General features: G+C 49.7%; 7 protein-coding genes across 7 annotated transcripts; 5 read left to right on the plus strand and 2 right to left on the minus strand.

Moving 5' to 3' along the window:
- Nucleotides 1–359: 359 nt before the first annotated feature.
- Nucleotides 360–1395, plus strand: Aud_009476 (fumarylacetoacetate hydrolase family protein; the record flags this gene model as incomplete). Its single annotated transcript, XM_043294328.1, has 3 exons — nucleotides 360–533; nucleotides 603–825; nucleotides 1097–1395. 3 exons carry the CDS (start codon nucleotides 360–362, stop codon nucleotides 1393–1395), a joined length of 696 nt encoding a protein of 231 aa, XP_043150263.1.
- A 1386-nt stretch (nucleotides 1396–2781) lies between these two features.
- Nucleotides 2782–3870, plus strand: Aud_009477 (uncharacterized protein; the record flags this gene model as incomplete). The annotated part of the gene is made up of 2 exons (XM_043294329.1): nucleotides 2782–3140; nucleotides 3198–3870. 2 exons carry the CDS (start codon nucleotides 2782–2784, stop codon nucleotides 3868–3870), a joined length of 1032 nt encoding a protein of 343 aa, XP_043150264.1.
- Nucleotides 3871–6444: 2574 nt separating this feature from the next.
- Aud_009478 (uncharacterized protein) lies at nucleotides 6445–8019 on the minus strand (the record flags this gene model as incomplete). The annotated part of the gene is made up of 1 exon (XM_043294330.1): nucleotides 6445–8019. The coding sequence occupies one exon, from the start codon at nucleotides 8017–8019 to the stop codon at nucleotides 6445–6447; it is 1575 nt and encodes a 524-aa protein (XP_043150265.1).
- Nucleotides 8020–8894: 875 nt separating this feature from the next.
- Nucleotides 8895–9713, plus strand: Aud_009479 (uncharacterized protein; the record flags this gene model as incomplete). The annotated part of the gene is made up of 1 exon (XM_043294331.1): nucleotides 8895–9713. One exon carries the CDS (start codon nucleotides 8895–8897, stop codon nucleotides 9711–9713), a length of 819 nt encoding a protein of 272 aa, XP_043150266.1.
- Nucleotides 9714–12745: 3032 nt separating this feature from the next.
- Nucleotides 12746–14536, plus strand: Aud_009480 (uncharacterized protein; the record flags this gene model as incomplete). Its single annotated transcript, XM_043294332.1, has 1 exon — nucleotides 12746–14536. The coding sequence occupies one exon, from the start codon at nucleotides 12746–12748 to the stop codon at nucleotides 14534–14536; it is 1791 nt and encodes a 596-aa protein (XP_043150267.1).
- Nucleotides 14537–14580: 44 nt separating this feature from the next.
- On the minus strand, nucleotides 14581–16206 carry Aud_009481 (MFS transporter; the record flags this gene model as incomplete). The annotated part of the gene is made up of 1 exon (XM_043294333.1): nucleotides 14581–16206. One exon carries the CDS (start codon nucleotides 16204–16206, stop codon nucleotides 14581–14583), a length of 1626 nt encoding a protein of 541 aa, XP_043150268.1.
- Nucleotides 16207–17181: 975 nt separating this feature from the next.
- Aud_009482 (aromatic alcohol reductase) lies at nucleotides 17182–18252 on the plus strand (the record flags this gene model as incomplete). Its single annotated transcript, XM_043294334.1, has 2 exons — nucleotides 17182–17250; nucleotides 17308–18252. The coding sequence occupies 2 exons, from the start codon at nucleotides 17182–17184 to the stop codon at nucleotides 18250–18252; spliced, it is 1014 nt and encodes a 337-aa protein (XP_043150269.1).
- Nucleotides 18253–19663: the final 1411 nt, after the last annotated feature.

Here is a 19663-nt window from a genome sequence, read left to right on the forward strand (position 1 = left end):
ACTCGACTGGAAGCCCAGCGTTCGTATGCGCGGATTGAATTAGACGTTTCCATGGAGGCGCCTGAAAAGGGGGTGCAAGGTGCTGATAGGGCCATTGTATAGCGCGCTTGGTAATTTTAATGGATTATCCCCCAATTCACATTTTCATTAAACATTCAGGTGGCGGGATCGTCCCACGTCCCACGTCCCACGTCCCGCTAAGCCCCAGTTTTGCTGTCGGAAATGCGTCGTCCCGCTTGGTGTACGAATAGATGCATAAGCAATTAATGGAGTAGTATATGGTAGAAAGACTTAGGTCACCGCTTATATCAGTGTCTTAACGAGTTGGAAGTATACCGGGAAATTCAGCGAACACCAAAATGTCTTCTTGGTCACATCTTGTACGCTTTGTCGCGGTCGAGGACAGCCACATCCACCTCAGCCAGTTAGTCGACACAGACCGCGATATGGGAAAAGACACCGTCAATGGCGTCGACATCCTCGTCTACCTGATCGAGGGAAGTATCTTCGATGGATGTGTCACGGATAAGATCGTGTGAAAAAGGTACCTAAGCCTGTAACCTAATCTCACCTAACCTGTGCTAAGTTGAAATGGAATACAGATCCTCTCCCCGGTTGATCCCACGCAATGCAACTACATCCGCTGCCTAGGCCTCAACTACACCGACCATGCTAATGAGGCAAAACTATCCCTCCCCAAAGTCCCAATCTCGTTCACCAAGCCGCGCTCTGCACTGGCCGGTCCTTACCCGGCTACCATTAATATTCCGAAATGTGCGCAGGATGACACGAGTGACTATGAACCCGAATTATGTGTCGTCATTGGTAAGACGGGTCGAGATATCCTAGAGGCTGAAGCATTGGATTACGTCTTGGGCTATACAGCTTCAATGATGTGTCCGCGAGAGCATTGCAAATGGCTACTGCTCAGTGGAGTTTTTCCAAGAGGTTAGATGGGAGCTGTCCTAATGGTATGTTTCTCATCTCTGTCCTCCCGAGCTTAGTGCCCGACGTAACTACCTACCTGCCTTCTCATAATACGTGCCGCTGGGATTTGCGTTTCCCTTGACTAACTTGATTAAATTAAATATGGTAGGCCCCGTCCTTGTCTCACCATCCGTGATCACTGATCCGCAGACCCTTCGGATCCGAGGTATCCATAATGGAAGCGTTGTCCAGGATGGCCACACCAAGGATATGATCTTTTCTACCAAGAAGCAGATTTCATATCTATCGCAGGGAACTACCTTGCAAGCGGGTACGATTCTCCTAACTGGGACGCCGGCGGGAATCGGTTATTTTAGGAATCCAAGGGTTGTCTTGAGAGATGGGGATGAGTTTTTGGTTGAGATTGAGGGGATTGGGAGCTTGGTCAATAAGGTTAGATATGAGTGAAATTGGAACGTAGCTGTGCCGTCCACAGAGATAGAATGGATATGCGTTTTATGTACTACCAATTCTTGAGTTAATTTCAAGTCGACTGGGGACCGAATTTTATTGCGTTCGGTACTGTACGTTTACACAGGCAAGACCTAAGTTCAGGCATTGTCTATCTGCGCTACTTCGTAAAAAGCTTCCTAGAAGGTCATTATTCTATTTAAGCTGAGGCTTGTACAGGAGAAACAGCCTCCAAAGCCCCATAAAGCAACAGCGCTCCTACCGCGCCTAACTGGCGGAATAACCCCCAGTGTCCAATGCGTCCCATGAGATCTACATATCGACATGCGGTACTGGATTCTGATGGATTTGGCCGCCTCTGCTGGAAATCCAGAGACTCAAAAAAAAGATTCCCAATATTCACACTAATGCGTCTCAGCTCCGACAAGCTATTGGGGTTATTAAGCGCCCGACTCCGCTTGTACCATTCTGCAGGGTCCCCGACGCCAAATTTTAGATAGCAGAACCAGACAATAGTCGCAAGTGCGTCGAATAATGGAACCTTTAGACACACCATCCCCAGAGTTGGAATTCAACTTACAGTCTGGAAAACTCCCTGACACTTGCTTCTGAGAGGTCTACCATTGCAGTAACTGATGCAAGGACTACGGGCGGTCACCTGATGCGACCTCCAATTGAGACCTTTTGTGTGATTCCATTGGTTGTGCCAGATATCCGCTGGACCCTCGTTTTCGACAAATGTGGAAACTTGCGTCTTGGCTTCCTTCCTAGGAATAGCGCGATCTATGATCGGTACCCTTACGTACGTTCAAAGGACTCGGACTCTCACTTTTCTTACGATCACCAAAAGACTTCTGGAATTCAATGAGTATGAATACCTCTGCTGCGAACTGTGTCGATGTTCCTTGTTGGACCTGTCGTCGCCGACGCCTCAAGTGCGACCGAGCACTCCCCATCTGTGGCAAATGCACATCTTCACAGCGACCCTGTCTGGGATACAGCAAAGACAAGCCTCTGCGATGGACAGACAGTGTGGCAAGCCGCGGCAAATTAATGGGCAAGAAGGTGCCACGTCAAGAGCAACACCTCCCAATCAGCAGGGTCCTGAATGATCCTGCCTTGCAGGATTTGTCTCCGTCAATGCGAGACTATATTGCTTATTGTAAGGGGAGTGCTTGAGCCAATTGAGTACTGGCTGATTGAAGATCAGTTGAGCAACAGTGTTGCCAGGAATGCGTGCTATATGATTTCGAGCGGGCAAATCCGTTCAAGGAGTTCATTCGATTGATTCCATCATGTCCGGGATTATGCCACGCGGTGGTGTCAGTCGCAGCTCTACATCAGGCCTTCCGAATCGCATCAGCTCAATACAACGAAAAGTCTATGGCATACAAGTCGAATCCAAATGAAGTACAAATATCACAATGGGTTGAGCAGGTGCACCATCCGCACCAGCTGGCATCATATCACGATGCCCTTTACCACAAACAGCGAACTCTCAGCTTCTTGAGAAGCGAAGCATATGCGGGATGCTTCAGTAATCCGGACGGTGTCATTGCGTCCATGATAATGTCCATATGGTTCGAGCTCATGGATTCTGGACGAGATACTTGGAGATACCATCTTCGTGGACTGAGAGAAGTGATGCCAAAACGCGGCTTATCCCTCGCCCTCTTAAGGGATGGAGAATTGGCCGCTGACTTGCCTCAAATGAGCGAATACTTTGACACGAGCTACGCGATGTAAGTAGGTCCCAGTCTGGGTCCCATACAGCAATGGTCGCTAATTCGATGTTACAGTTTTGAAATCATAGGGTCGACATTTGTGAAGGCCAAACAGCCTTATCAGCCGCTCTTCTCGATGTCCCCTACTCTCGACATCTTGAAGCGTTCTGAGTCCCAGACATGGACCGGGTGCCCCGCAACCCTTCTCTACGTGCTTTCTCTCGTGAATGCGGCTGCTTCGTGCTCTCACGAAATGCCACCGGATTCGATTGACAACATTTTCTCCCATCTGCGGAACTTCTCTCCAATGAAGTGGGCAGTTGCGGGTGCGGAAATTCACTACATGAAACCAAGATATCAACTTGCCTGTGTCTGGCAAGCAGCGGTCGAGATATACGCGCTGCAACTTCTCCCAGTTCCTTTCGAAAGCGATGTTTTCAGAGAAGGGAGAATCAGCAATTCACTGGATTCGATCCTTTACCATCTCAAATCTATGGACCCCGCGGATGTCCATCTCAAAGGCATCCTATGGCCTGCATTTGTCATTGGCGCTGAGGCACAAACAATGTCTCAAAGGGAACTCATTACTGATGTGTTTGGACATCTGTGGACACTATGGCGCTGTCACAATGTGACGAATGCCTTGAAGGTGCTTGAGAAGATTTGGGCTCGTCGAGCTATGGAAGGGTCATCTCGACGATGGATCGAATATGTCTATGAGTGGGGTGAAGATTGGATGTTCATCTAGTCACTTTATTCCTTGATTATCTTGCGGGCTTGACAGGTCATTATAGATGAGGTCAACATCCAATATAGAAGATTTTCAACATAATGCGTCTACCTTCTGCCAGCATGCACATGCTCTAACATATAGATCATGGTCTCGATCCTTAAGACCCACATCTACTCGACGCTTGATATTTAGCCAACTCGGGCTCTGTCTCTTGGCTTCCCCTTTGGGACTAAGCTCATTGCACATCTAGATAGTCACATGGTCCAGCAATGAGATGTATCCTCAATTTTTGCGTCATCAAAATCGCGTCAGAAGGCTTCGTGGGCACAAAACCCCCTCTCTTTCAGTTTCTTCCACCCTTCCCTCATCTCCATACCTGCCTCACACCATGTCTACTCTCGAGATAGACGCGCCAGCTACACACAACATCTACTTTACGCCTTATGGAGAGACATATACTCCTTCTCTCTACGGAGCCATATCTCTGCCATCAGCATGCTTTAGGGGCAAGTCGACGGCACCGTTAGTGTCAGTCTCGCTGACGCGGTTTGTCACGCTATCGACAAAGCGAAGGGCCATTCCACAACTCATGAAGAGAAAAAAGCAGCCAGAAGCTACTTATGCAGAAGTATTGGCTTGTGCTGAGATTTTTCGCCCAACTGGAGCAGCCACAGCCAACGAAAGAGACCAAGCTTTATCAAATTTCTCCCTTGCTGTTCCAACGTCCTTGAGCCCGACAACACACACTCCAATTATGACAACGTCATATGCGTTGATTGTTCATGCAAAGATGGAGGGAGGAGAAAAGCTTGAAGCAACACGCGAGCTGCAAATTTGCCGTACGATGGTTCCCAGTACTCCGCTTGTTTTCGAACATTTCAGAAGGTGCCAACGAATGCCATTCAGCACCAGGCTCTTCCTATTGCCTGGGCACCTGCCCAATTGCACGTCAAAAGACACATTCAGCGGAACCGTTCTGCTTGAAGGACCCCTGGTACAGAGGGGTCGTCCCTCTGAGATCAAGGTAGTTGTGGTCCGCGAAGTGAGATGGTCAGTGACAGAAGCAGTCGAAATTTCACACAGGCACCCTTCATCACCACTTGGCGCCAATCCAGATAAGAGGTACATAGGTACAATCTGCAAAGGGAACATAAGAGGCAATTGGATGCCTGAGGATCTTGTTTCCTGGAAAGAAGACAAAGATACTTTCAAGCAAGCCCAAGTACCATTTCGATTACTCGCTCAAAAGGCCACGAGCGACATGGAACTACACTGCCCGCAGCCCAAGACTAAGAGATCATTGAGGAACAGCACTTTTGTGAATGAGATATCCCATGAAAAGATTGGCATTTCTGTGAGCCATCGACTGAGGCTTGAAATTGTCATCGGCGAGGACACATTCGTTCAACGAACCCAGACCTTGGTGGACCGAAAACCCGTTCGACATTGTCTTGCGGCAACATATCCTTTGCACATAGGTCATATTGCATATGACGCACCAATACCTGAGGGAATGTTCGAGACAGAAAGCGAGCTACCTGGGTATGAGGATTCTGGAAGGATGCCTCCAGCATACGATGTGTGAACGTTTGATACTGCGCTTTCTCAACGAAGCACTTTCTTATGGTCATTGCACTCAATTTGGATGTGGGATTTAGGCGATTTGGAGTTTGATGAGTACTTGCAAGACCTATTCAAATTGAATACGTCCGTCTTCAGTCAATCCCCGACGTACCATGACAGTCTCTCCCGAATCACAGCCTGTTCTGTCGTAGTGTCTGCTTCCAAAGCCGCACTAATGGGCCATCTAATGCGTAGACAGCATCATGATCTGGTGCTTTGACCTGTTTGATCTCCTCAATCAATTCATCCACATCTTCTTTCCCCTTGCACCAGTTGTTACGCCACTTGGGAGCTTCCTGAAAGATCCAGTCGCGTTAGCATGATATTCTGAGAACTTGTTCCAAAGGTGTAACCCTACCTCAGGATACACCCCGATATACTCCGTACCTATTCCCTATTGTTAAAGCAACTCAGGGGCTGATTCCATTTCTCCGTGTCATGATTGGTTCGTGGTGCGTCCTCCCGCCCCAGGGTGCGTGCCGACTAGCTGCGCGCCCCCATCAAAAACCTCGAATACCAACTCGAGCTGCCGCCACTTTTAGAACTCCATGATCGAGAATAACCACCGTAAAAACAGGCTGAACGATAAAAGAGGCAAAACATTTACCTGGAACCTGAACAAATATGCGAATACCGATGTTATACGCAAAAGCTGATGTGGCCCCTCTTTACAGCCGATCTTCCAAATAAATAGACGGGCCCAGCACCGGTGCCTTGGGCAAAAGGAACACGATACAACGTCATGATAAATGAAAACGAACAACATGACATTGATACGAAAAGCTCTTTCAACTATCTAGAATTTGAAACAGGTCATTCCTGACAATCTGCGGAAGCTTCGACCATTCCTCCAATTCAACGAGCTGATGATGTACAAAACACGAAGCTGCCTTGCCTCACTGTTTGCTGCAACCTTCTCAAGGTACGGCTTTCCTGACCTCTCGCCGATATGAAATGGTTGACAAATCAGGACGAAGAAGCCTGTTCCTGTTCTTCATCGGCTGTCAGCGAGCTGACAGCTTTGGGTATCCTGCCCCAGATCATCAGAATTATCAAGCTGGCACCAGCGACACCGGCTCCGAACCAGAATGTTGCTTTATAGCTTTTTTCTAATCCCCTATCCTTGACCACGGCCGACTGAATAATGTCTGTTAAACCGAGGACTAAGGCGACGCCAAGCTGCAGAACGGAATTTAACACACCCCCTGCCAGTCCCTGCTGCGAAGATGGGACGACTGTCGTAATGAAAACTGTCATCACGATAGTAGACAGGTCGATGCCAATAGTGCTGAGAATGGACGATGGAAAGATCCATGCCCAGTAGCTTCCTCCACTAGGTGGAATGAGAGCGAGGAGGAGTTGCGATCCAACGGCGGCTAAGCCTGAGATTATCATAATAACATGGCCAGGGACGAGATGTAAGATGTACCCTTCAATGACGCTTACGACAAGTCCAACGATGCCAATGGGTATGTACCACAAGACGACCTGAAGTGGCGAAGCTGACAAGACGGTTTGGAAGTAGAGTGAGCCATTGACGGAGAAAATACCCCAGGTACCGTAGAGAAGTAGGAGGGCAATGAGTAAAGGTGTCATTGATTTCACTGAGAAGAGTGATGCAGGCAAAAGTGGATCTGAGACAACATTCTGTTCGACATACCACGTCCCGGCAAGGAAAATAATGCCTAAGAGGAAAATTGCCGGGACATATGGCGTTTTCCATCCCGAGGGAGCATGTGCAGATTGAGTGATCGCGAAAATCGTAAGAACGAGTCCGCAAACGATGCAAATCGCACCGAGATAGTCCATTTTCACTTTCTTTCGGGAGTCATTTGCCAAAGTCGAGTATGGCATAGCGCATATTGATGTCGTGAGCGTTATCGCTGCAAGTGCAGCGCCGATCCAGAAGTAATAACTCCAGTGTAAGAATTGACCCACGAGCCCTGCAATGGCAATGCCACCAAAGAAGCCCAGAACACCCGCGGTGCCATAGATTGCAAAGACAAGGTTTTTACGAGGCCCGGGCCGGTAGAGTGAGCCTATAATCATGACTCCCGTTGGGAGAAAGGCAGCAGCTCCGAGGCCCTGAAGTGCTCGACAAATATCTAACATGACAGGGCTAGAACTGAATCCTGCGATTAGACTCCATATAAGAAGCCACGCAAGGCCAGCGAAAAAGAGAGGGTATCCTCCCCACATATCACCAAGACGACCAAATATGAGCAAAGTGCTCGAAATCACAAGCGAAAAGGCAGTTGCAGGCCATACCTGCGAGGCCTGTGGAATTTTCAGCTCTCGGGCCAGTGGTGGCAAGATGACCGTGAAGCCTGAGACGAAGAACTCGGTCAAGAACTGTGACATAATTATGCCAAACAAGCAGAAGAGTTCAGTCCACAGATTGGGAAATGCCGATGGACGTTCACGTCCAAGACGCTCAATCCGAGCAGATGGTGATTCATCCTGAGGAATTTCTGGCACGTTTAACCGAGAGGTGTTTTTCGACGGCGTTTTGAACGCTCCGCGTAGATTCTCGAAAGCCATGTTGTGAATTTTCAATGTCTCCGTAGTTTGAAGGGCGCCAAATACGCTTGCCAGCTAAGTAAACAAGGCACCAGGTATGCCGATGATATTGACTGCCACGGAAGTCCTCAGCGCCAAAAAATTCAAGACCTGATGGAGATTTAGAGCCGCCCGACAGTAAGTGACAGTCACAACGATTGAAATTCTCAAGAGCTTGAGAATCAATAGCTCTTCGATGACATGCTTCAAGAAAGGAAAACAAGGATGGAAAAGAGTTTTTGTGTCGGAAACTTGTTTCAAATGTATAGATTGATCAAACTGTAACAGTTTGGGACCGAAGGACCGTTCTGATTCGTTCAATTTTGAAAGATACTCCACTATACTTTTCCAATTAGGCTGCCAAGACACTAGCCACTCGGAGACTTAAAAAGCTTAACATTCTGGGGCCAAAGGGCCTTCCGATTCGTTCAATTTTCGAAAATCTCTCCACTATAACTTTCCAAATGAGGCTGCCAAGACACTAGCTACCTGGAGACTTAAAAAGAGTGAGCTTAGTTGTTTGATGTGGTTCCAAGGCGACTGTATGCTTTATAAGCACGGTGTATAGTTAGTTGACTAACTAAATAATTAACCATGAGCAAATAAAAAAGATGATATTTGTTAGTTTTTCCCCTGGGCATTAAACTACACATCACGCTTGCTGCTCTTCAGTCTTGACAATGAGTACAGTTTACATTCATTAAGCTGAGGATCTATACAATCTGCTAGCGAAAGATTCTGGTTCCAAAAAACGTACGTCCCCAGCATCACGGTAGGGGCTTTTTCCTAGCTGTCAAGATTGGCATTGTCGACTTGCAAACTCTACTGTTGCTCTACTGACCTTGGAATTACAGACAATGCCACCAATCATCCATTGCGTTCGTCATGGGCAAGGCTTTCATAATGTGGGTGGCGGTTGCTATACCATTCCTGACCCACGTTTGACACCAACCGGGAAGAGTCAATGTGAATCCCTTCGTAATGGCGCCTTCTTTGACCAGTCGAAATTTTCACTTATCCTGTCTTCACCTATGTGCCGAACACTTCAAACTGCATCTCTGGTTTTCCAGACAGCTCTGACGTCGACTCTCAAATCCCCAAGAATTATCGCCTTCCCTGACGCTCAGGAAACGTCAAGTGACCCGTGCGACATTGGCTCGGACCCAGACATCCTACGACGCATCGTGGAAAAGGAGAAATGGCCTGTGGACCTTTGTTTGGTGAAAGATGGCTGGAACCAAAAGAAGGCTGGAAGCCGCTATAGTCAGAGCAACGATGCAATCAGAGCTCGAGCCCGTGATGCTCGACTGTTTTTGCGCGGGCTTTTACGGGAGCTGGTTTCAAATGGGGATGACGATGCGGAAATTGTTCTCGTCACACACGGTGGATTTCTGCATTATCTTACGGACGACTGGGAGGACTCATATCGCCACCCAGGTACTGGATGGTACAACTGCGAGACACGTGCTTATGTCTTCGAAAGCGATTTTAGGTCCAATCACGATGAAGAGGCCTGGTTGATGGAAACAAGAGAAAGTCGGTGGAGGCGTGGCAAAGATCATCCTATGTATGGAAAGAAGGACCAGGTCAAGCTTTTCACTGCAGCGATGGAGCGTTGGCAGGGCCAAGGGCTGCAACGACCGGACGAAGTAGATCTGGATTTGGAGGTTGGATAATTTGAAAAATGTGTACTCGAGGCCACAAGATGCACAAGGCATATGACTGTGAGCGCTCTTAGGCAGGAAGGCTCAATAGAATGTCCCACGCAGGTTATGTGCATGCATTTGTCTCTGGCGGCGTTGCAAATGTGAATATCTGTGGCTCTTTTAGTTCTTTTGCCGTGTCTAGATCTTCACTCACTGTTTCCAGGAGACGGTAAAAACGTTCTGCTTTCTTTGAATAGTTTAGGAGGTTTTTCAGCTTTGTACAGCAGCCTGTACCTAATGGCGGCACTCCTTCATCTGGTCATTTTGTATTAAAAAGTAGTATCTAGATACCATAATCGCGACAAAATACCTATTGAAGCAGGTCTTCTGGCAGTAAGATTATCGCCCACGACAGTGCTCGTGTGCAGAAACCGCTTAGGGCCGAGGATGCCCGACCGAGATACAGCAATAGAGCGGGACTATCATCGTGGGATCGCAATCTTTACTAAATCCTGACAATTTGAGAACCAACACATTCTCGGATTCGGTTTGGTCTGTGGCCTTCTCTGATGTCGAAGGTCAGGCTCATCGGCAAAAGCTTGGCCACATCCACAAATTGGTTCCGCTCCAGGCCCCTGACTTCCAGGTATATGCTTTTCTTCAATGCGTTGCTTCAGATTGCCACTTTTCAACCATTGATGTAATCGGTCTTCTGCTTCAAGTTCTGTGTCCCACAAGCAAAAGGGGCAGTAGCCAGGCCCGATCCCTGTGTTTCGGTACATATTCAATTCACAATGCTGTGTTCTCCATGACTGAATATGAGAAGAGCAGTAATCTCGCCATTGGCTTGATTCAAACCATCTCATGCACTCGTAACAGAATTTCAACTTTGATTCTGAGATTGTAAGATTCAGAGCCTTCTCACGTCGAACACAGTTGTGAATGTGAGCAATTCTGTCAGACCTTTTCATACTAGGAAAATCAGCATGTATTTCAGAATTATATTTTGGGACCACTCACCATTTGATTTCCTGGAGACAATCTCTAGCGGGGGCAGCGACCTTGGATGGGGCTTTCCCGTGGAAGATAAGCCACGTCGACATCGCGTTCACAATATGTTTTTAGGTCGTCCACGAAAAGAAGCATTTCATCAAACGAGAGCTCCCTGTCAGAAGACACGAGAGTTGAAATGTGGGCAAGTTCGGGCATAAGTAAGGATTGAGCCCGCGTGGAAACGTCGTTATCACATATCACCAGCTCTGCTTTGCCCCTATTGAGGATTCTTTGGTCTCGCTTCTCTCGTACACAGCGGTTCTGGTATTTCTTTAGTCCTGCAATGTCGCAATTAGCTCGGCTTTCATTGCGGAACACAGAAAATAAAATCCAAATAGGGGCTTACACAGGATATCTCTTTGCGGTCTTCCAACACAATGTTGATTTGCATTTTCTCTTCAAATCCTCCAAAGAGCCTTTCTGCGCAATTGAGAACCGATGTCATCCCTGGCCGTCCATTTTTACTTTTTGTCCCACGCGCGAAGTGACTGTACTACCGAAGAAAGTCTTTGATGAGTGTATGGTCTGGGATCGCACAGCCTGGCCCCGTTTTGTAGCCCTCGATCCCATACTGTTCAACGAGCCTGCAGCAGTCAGTAACCCATTGTCCCGGCATTTTCCACGTACAAGTGCATGTCAACTCACCTCATCCAACGATTAATAGCTTGGCAGTACATCCTCATGGTCTTGGGCACCCTTTCATCTTTCTCTCGGATAGAATCCTCATCTGCATGAGCGCCAAAAACATAGCCGCTCCTTTTGCAGTTGATTGTGTCGCTATTCTTTGGCGAGCTCATCTTATTGAGCAAACAACTGTTTTCTACTAATGGCCAGTTTAGTTTCCCACGCAATGCAAGAAAAAGGATGAGAATCTGAAAGGATGAGATAGAAAACAGAGAAAGCTATTTTGGAGGATTGAAGCAGGAAAATAGTTCCAATTTATAATTTAGTAATTTGATATGACCCAAGACTGTTCTCCGGCACCTCCCCGTGACAGATGGACTCTGTGCCTTCCAGTTTTGCGTCATCATGGCTGAGTGCGCTATTTTTGAGAGCAGAATGAGACTGAAGATCATGCACCTTCAGAAATAGGAGGAGCATGGTGAAAATTGAAGGCCATCAAAAAGTAGTCGCAGAGTAAATAGTATTGTGGGGCAAAGCGCTTCTTTGGGTACGGTCTGAGTGTAGACTGCTCAGTGAGCATCCAATCAGACTCAATGAGCGCTCACTCAGCGTTCATTGGACCTTACTGACCAATCACTTGACTGGTCTGAGCAACTCAGTGAGTCTGAGCCTGGACTGAAATCTACTCAGTGAGCCTGACTCTGAGCGCCTCATAAAGGCGGCGGCAGCTCAGATAGAAAAGCCCCACCTGGCAGAGGAAATCAAGTACGTATAGCGACCTAGGTACGGAGAAGATACGTTCCTTGGTTAGGGATCTTCGGTATAGTATTCTTCACTTTGAAGTAGCCACCCGAGTGGGCGCAAGGCCTATCGGATCAGTTGACCTGGTTTCGACTGTTGATACAGAGCTTCTTGCGCTTGGCGGTATAGCCCGGTGCACCCAGAAATAGATATTTGAGTGGGTTTTCTACTTACGTCTTTGATCGGATTAGATTGAAATTGAATCTGTCTTCTAAATTTGATCCAGCAAGTGAAAGGGAAATTTTGTTGAGAGTCAATAAAAGAATAAAAGATCGTTTTCGGCCGAACCATATATGGATAGACTATTTTTGGTTCGGGGTTTCCTATGGGGCCGTTTTCCGGCCCCATATTTTAGAACAAAAAAAAGAAGTAGATCATACACATGCACCAATGAGATGGATAGCACGTGACTGATTATTTCGGGAGATAGTAACTCCAGCCTCCGGTCCCCACCTGTCAGCTGTATTCCAACAGGTGCACCCAACAACACATCAACATATGTCATTTGCAGGGGAGCTGATCAAACTACCCCCCGACCGTCTTGTGATACGCCTCCATGATTATGACTTAGCAACTGACTAGTCATGTCGGCAATAGTGAGCAAGCGGAAGCGTGCAAAGAAGGCATGCATCCCTTGTCACCAGCGCAAGCGAAAATGCGACGCGGAGTATCCCTGTGGCACATGCATCACCTACGAATATAACTGCAGGTATGCCGACGACGACACTACTAGCAGTGGGAGTGGAGGCGGGCACGCTGCACCACTAGCAAAGCGCGTCATCCTTGACGGGGGGAGTAGTATGGCGAGCGGGGTCAGCGCCAAATCGCGCAACCCAGACAGCCAGCCTCATGTAGCGAGAGCTCCCCAGGGCGCTGACAGCCCGTCGACAGAGAGCCCTACCGCTGGGGCTGGAATCTTCGACGAGCAGAAGTCCAGATACACCGGAGCATCGGCGGCCATGGCCTTCCCGCACATCCTGGGCGTGGCTCTCGGCTCCGACAGCCCTCCCGAGGTCAAGTCGTTCGCTTACAACTTTGGGATCCGCCCCGAGGAGGCTTCCAACGCTTATGGCTTCCTGGGGAAACTCATCTCGGAGGACGACCTCGCCTTCTACTCGAATGTGTACTTCTCTGCAATGGGCCCGATCGGCGACTACATGGACCCGAGAATCTACGCCCAGCGATGTCGGGATTATTACCATGGCTCCGGCAGCACGGCGGTCGCCTTTGGCGCTGTCGCCGCTGGCGTCGCTGCTTGTGGGTCGTTCCTGGCCCCAACCAGATACCCGCGGGAGTCCGACCTGGTGCAGTACGCCAAAGCGATTCTCGACGATCCAGCCTCTATGCGGATGCTGAGCATTGACCACATCATCGCGTGGGGCATGCGGCTATTTTATCTACGGGCCACAACCCGCCCCAGTAATGCCTGGGTCGCGTCGTGCACGCTCATGCACCTTTGCGAAGTGGTCGGGCTGCACGAGGAAGAGAACATCAAAAGGATGGCGTCTGTCGCCGGCGCCGCGGTCGTTGGACATGATGCGGACCGGCTGAGGCGAATCTTCTGGATCTCGTGGGCCGCGCATCACATGCTGTCCTATGAGTACGATCGTTCGGCTGTCAGGTTTGGATCCGTGACTTGTCAGGCTATCATCCCGATACAAGGGTCCGTTGCCGACCAGTTTGTGCAAATAGTCCAGATGATCCCGTCGCCCAACTCGCCGTTCCAGCTCGACTGTCAGCCTCCAACGCCGAGGGAGGAGCTATTTGAGCGCCTCAAGGCATTGAGTAAACTCCAACTCACCCATCCGTTCCTGGTGGCGACGAAGGCGGACCTTGCGTTTTGCTTCTATCGACGCATCTATCAGCTCAAGACAGGCATCACGGACGAGATTATCCAACTCATCATTGATAGCGGTAACGACGCAGTGGAGGCGGCTGAGCAGCTCGCCAACCAGGGTCGCCTGCTTTGGAACGTCATAGGCAGCGCCTTCCAGTATGTCTGTGTCTTGCTGGCCATCGACACGCCGGCCGCCTCCGCTCACATCCCTGCGGCCTTCAAGGGGTTGGAGAACCTGGTCAGGGCTGCGGACACAGGACTGACCCGTCAGGCATTGTCAATAGCGCGGCATCTTCTCAGCCTCAATATAGCAAAGAAGCGAAAGGAGCTGATCCAGCTGGAAGCTGTCGAGGCGGGCTACGAACCCTTCCAGTCGCCGCCGGAACCCGAGGCCAACCCCGCGTTACCGGACATTGGCTGGGGTGGGGACTGGGATCAGTTTCTCATGGAGCCATATCTATCGATTCTCGGGCCCGACATCCACAGCGGCGATCCAACTCATCAAAACATGGCGTGGCACTCTAGGATGGTCGGATGAGAAATTCAGTATTGTATTTAGGTAACACTTGCCATTGAAGATATCTAAACATACTCCTCTTGCGTTTCGCTCTTTTCCTGCGCCACCTTTTCCGGCGTCTTGGACTGATGCCGCTCCACCAAACAGAAAGCCAGAGCCACCGCTACACCCAAGCCGGAGAGTCCGACACCCATGTATAGTGCGCCGCGGTAACCTTGTAGAATATTCTTCCCTCCATCATTGACCTGTCCCTCGACCGTGCCGGCAAACCCGAGCCCAATGGAGATCGAATAGTTGACAAAGGTGTTGACCAGCGACGCGGCGAGACCCTGATGCTCCCGCGGCATAGCCCGACTCAGGATGATGGTGCCGGCGGGGAAGGACATGTCCATACCCCACGGGAGGAGGATGATGGCCACGAAAGTCTGCGCCCAATAGGTCTGGTGGACTGGCACAGTCGCAAAGATGATGCCTCCGATGAGGAAGAAGGTCATGGAGATGAGCATCACGGTCGATGTGCGGAAGTGGCTGAGGACCAGACCAGTGGTCACCGCAGCAAACAGCCCACTGATGGCGATCGGAGTGATCTGGGCGGACGTGAGCAGAGGGGTCAGGCCCCTCAGGACCTCGAGGAGATTCAAGGTGTAGAAGACGTAGATCCCAAAGCTGGACCAGCCGGCGCTGATACAGGCTAGCGTGAAGAGGGCCTCTATCTGCAGGACGCCGAAGGGGATCAAGGGGTGGCTGCTCACCCTCTTCTCAATGAGGACGAAGATGACGAAGATGACGATGCCGATGATCATGATGCTATAGGTGTACGGCGTCGGCCAGCCAACAGCGGCGCCTTGGTTCCAGGCAAAGTTGAAGAGGACCAGGGCGGCCACGCCGGTGATGGAGCCGAAGATATCGACACACTGCCAGATACTGGGACTTTCAGGCTCTGTTCTGCTTGGTGCCGGGGTGGCGGGAATGACAAAGACAGTCACCACAGCCAGCAGAAGACATGCAAAACACAGGACCCAATATGACCAGGGCCACCAGGTCCTCTGGGAAAGCAGGCTAGAGAAAACAGCCCCAAGCACAAAGCCACCGGGGGCAGTGGCCCCAAACAGACTAAAGATCATGTTCTGCCGAAGCCCCGGGTCGTAGCAGCGACTGAGGATCGCGATGGCGTTGGGCAGCAAGAAAGCCGGGCCAATGCCCTGCATGGTGCGGCAGAAAATGAAAAAGCTGGAGCTGCTGTAGACGGCGACGCCGGCGAGGGCAGACCACAAGCCGAACCAGGCATAGCCGCCAACAAAGAAGAGCTTGTGGCCGAAGACATCGCCCAGGCGGCCTGCGATAAGGATGAAGGTGCCAACGGTGAGCGAGTATCCAGCGGAGAACCAGCTCAGCTGGCCAGGCTGGTCGTCGATGCCGAACGAGCGGCCAATAATGTGCTGGGGCACGATGCTGAGGGCAAGACCGGCTTGAGTGAGGAGCTGGGAGGAGCAGATGACCGCGAGGAAGAGAACTTCGCCGGCGATAGACTGGGGCCGTTCGACCTTGGAGTTAAAGGGTTGGGGCTGATGGCCTTCGGTGTTGCTGTCGGGGGGCTGCTTGGATACGTCGTTTTCATAGTCCTCACTCGAGCCTTCTGGGGACGTCTGCCCCAGTGTTGAATGATCAGAGGGCGCCACTCCAAGCGACATGTTGTCTTTTTGTCTTTTCCTTGGAAAGATATTTTTGTGGTGAATAAGGCGAACTGAGGCTTGAGGGAGGAGTTAGCCCAGCTAGTGAGACGACTCGTAGTATGTATGGGCTTTGATCAGCCAGTATGATGATGGCGTTTTCAACTCTGTTGCCTTGGATCTATGTGTCAACGAGCTGCCACGGAGTATATCTAAATTTGTTCTCCTTGAGGTTCGAGGTTGAGCATCTGGCTGGAGTCACAAGACTCTTCTTCCCCTGCATCTTGATTTCCAATCTGATCGTCTTGACACTCCGGAGATATGCGCGAAGGTCTATTAGTCGGGACTCGGGTGGTGAATGGTACTCAGCTCTCCTTTCTTGACGCCGCTTCAATGTTGGTGCGGTGCGGTGCGGTGCGGTGCGGCTATTGCGGAGTTAGTCTGGCCGACCGCAGTCCGGTAACGTAATTAGTGCCCGTGTTAGTAAATGGGCCCCTGAGTGCGGCTGCTGCGGCTGACAGTCCCCGTATCTCGGTCCATATGGGGTTTCGCACTATTACAGGGATTTCAGTCCTTCGGGCGGTAATTGCTGACCGCAGCTGCGGCGGCTATTCTGGAGCCTAACGGTGTGGCTGGACGGCCACAGTCATGCACATGTTGCCTGACTCAGAGTTGATTATGTGTGAAGATCTGGCCAAATCAATTCCGATCTACGGGCCGGAGAATAGCTATTCGGAGTTGCCTAAACCGACCAAGTGTGACTAGGCTGAGTTGGAGAGAAATGGCAAAGGGTCTGGCTCTGTAGCGATGTCGAGACTGGGGTCTGAAATGTATATATAAATGGACACGCATTTTCTGCTCCAAGAAGGAATAGCCAGACATCCACAAACTCAAACGGCCACAATAGCTCCAACACCTCGACCACGACTCTTGATCACGATCACAACAATTAATATACCCTAATCATCAATTCATATCCTATTCAAAACAGCTAAAATGCCCGGTTACGCCAAGAGCCAGCCCGCCGGCTTAAAAAACGCCATTGAGAGAGTCGCCATTGTCGGCGTAAGCAAATCCATCCGCCACCATCATGCATACAGCCACGCTAACAAATACACTTAGGCCGGAGGCACTGTAGGATCCCACATCGTCGCCGCTCTCCTCAAAACCGGAAAACACACAGTGACGGCCCTCACCCGCAAAGATAGCAGCAACCAAATCCCCAAGGGCGTCGTGGTCGCCCCAGTCGACTACAATGACGAGGCGACCATTGTTGCCGCCCTCAAAGGCCAGCAATTTCTGATCATCACCATGGCCCCAACTGCTCCTCAGGACACCCAGAGCAAGCTCATCCAGGCGGCCGCTAAGGCTGGTGTTCCTTACATCATGCCCAACGGGTACGCTGGCGACATTGACCACATTCAACTCGGCCAGGACACGCTGCTCGGGCCCGCGGCCAAGGCCACCAGGGACGAGATCGAGAGGCTCGGCATGCAGTGGGTCACAGTGTGCTGTGGGTTTTGGTACGATTACAGCTTGGCCGGCGGGGAGGCGCGCTTCGGGTTTGACTTTGACAAGCGTTCCCTGACCATTTACGACGATGGCAACACCAAGATCACTACGTCAACGTTATCGCAGGTCGGGCGCGCTGTGGCCAAGGTCCTGAGCCTGAAGGAACTACCCGAGGACGAAAACAACAAGAGCCTTACTCTGTCGACGTTCCTCAACAAAGGCGTGTACATTAAGAGCTTTGTCCTCAGCCAGAACAACATGTTTGAGAGCGTCAAGCGCGTCACAGGTACCACTGACGCTGACTGGACGATCACTCACGAGGACAGCAAGAAGCGATACGAAGCTGGTCTGGCGCTCGTCAAGAGTGGTAACATGGCTGGTTTCGGTAAGCTGCTCTACGCGAGGGCGTTTTACACCGATGATCCGGGTGAATTCTCGGCCAAGGCACAGAACGAGCTGCTTGGTTTGCCGGAGGAGAGCCTGGATGAAGCTACCCAAGTTGGGATAGATCTGGTCAAGGAACTGCAGCGTCGTCCGGAGCGTATGGCATCATAGAAGACACCATTTACAATGCTCAAGTTCAATAACAAGTGCAGGCTGTATGGCCGCTCCCTGGTACCAACAGAAAAAAAAAAAGGAATGGAAAGGAAATTAAAATTCATTTGCCTAATGTAGCTTGCCCTGAGAGGTACCTATATCCGTACGCTTTACCATCTCGGATAGGAAAACGGTCCGGGCGCGATCGCTCCAAAAGAGACAACTGCTGCATCCAATCAGTGACCGATTTAATCAGTGATGTCTAATGGACCGGCCCGGCAGATCAGCTGGAGCAATGAATCTCCGAGCATTCAGCTGTTTTGGGGTGGCTTGCCAGCCAAGGATTTAATCTAAAAATAAGCAGAGGAGGGACTCCAGAGTTACCTGGCTGGTGCGACCAAGCTCTGAATGAGTGTCGACCATTATGGTCTGCGAAATTCTCAAAGGCAAGAAAGTAACTCAAGGTTTTGCGAAGATAGTGAGATAGTTGTTTCCCTTTGCACCTTTATTGCAGATAGGAATGCATATCCATATATTCTCTGTGACTACTGAATTCCGTACAAATACAGTTTCTCAGTCTCCCAACTTGTTGGTTTGTGATACTTTGAGTATGTTGTTCAACGTCAGCTGCTTTCCCATCAATAAATGATCAGAGATTAGGCCTAGCCCATCAGAGGGTAAAGTGGGGTTGCTTATTGTCATGTTGTTGTCTCAGGAAGTTAGTTAACTAACGTAATCAACCACTGAACTGCCGATACCACCGAACCACCGCTTCGCCGCAAAAATCATCGAACTCTTGAAGCCTTCTAATCACCAACTCTATTAAATCAATTATCTAATATATGAATATGTAGCTATTTGCTAGGGCAACTCCGTATTGTATGTCCAGTAGTCCAGCAGCCACTGCAGCGGGCTGGAGCGCGCTGACAAGGCTCTGGTATAGTTTATTAACCTGCTCATCAACCTGCTCATCAACCTGCTCATCAACCTGCTCATTAAGCGGCTGAATGCGGTCACGACCTTCCTGTATAGATACAAAGAGGCCATTCCCTAGTGTAGCATGCTTCCTTATCTTCTTCTTCATTTTTAGCTCATTCTCGGCCTGTAGAGCCTTTCTTTCTTGTTAAAGAAGAAGATTCATACTTATTACCATCTAACACAGCCTTTTCAAGATGTTAAATTTAAGAGACTGAACTACTAGAAAGTATCCTTTTCTACAGGCTTCTCTGTAAGCTGCGAACTTTGTGATCAAGCTAGTGAAGGTTTTGAGGTGTTTAAAAGCAGATGAGATTAATTATTCCATGAGAAGTGGTGGTGTTGGTATACAGAGTTGAAAGGTGATTCTCTCAAGGACCTAATCTTTATCCAAAGATCTAAGACTTAAAGCTATTGTATATATTCCTCTTGTTCAATACTGCTTCATGAGCAG

This window comes from Aspergillus udagawae (assembly GCF_001078395.1).
Source record: "Aspergillus udagawae IFM 46973 DNA, scaffold_7, whole genome shotgun sequence".
NCBI classification, from domain to species: domain Eukaryota; kingdom Fungi; phylum Ascomycota; class Eurotiomycetes; order Eurotiales; family Aspergillaceae; genus Aspergillus; species Aspergillus udagawae.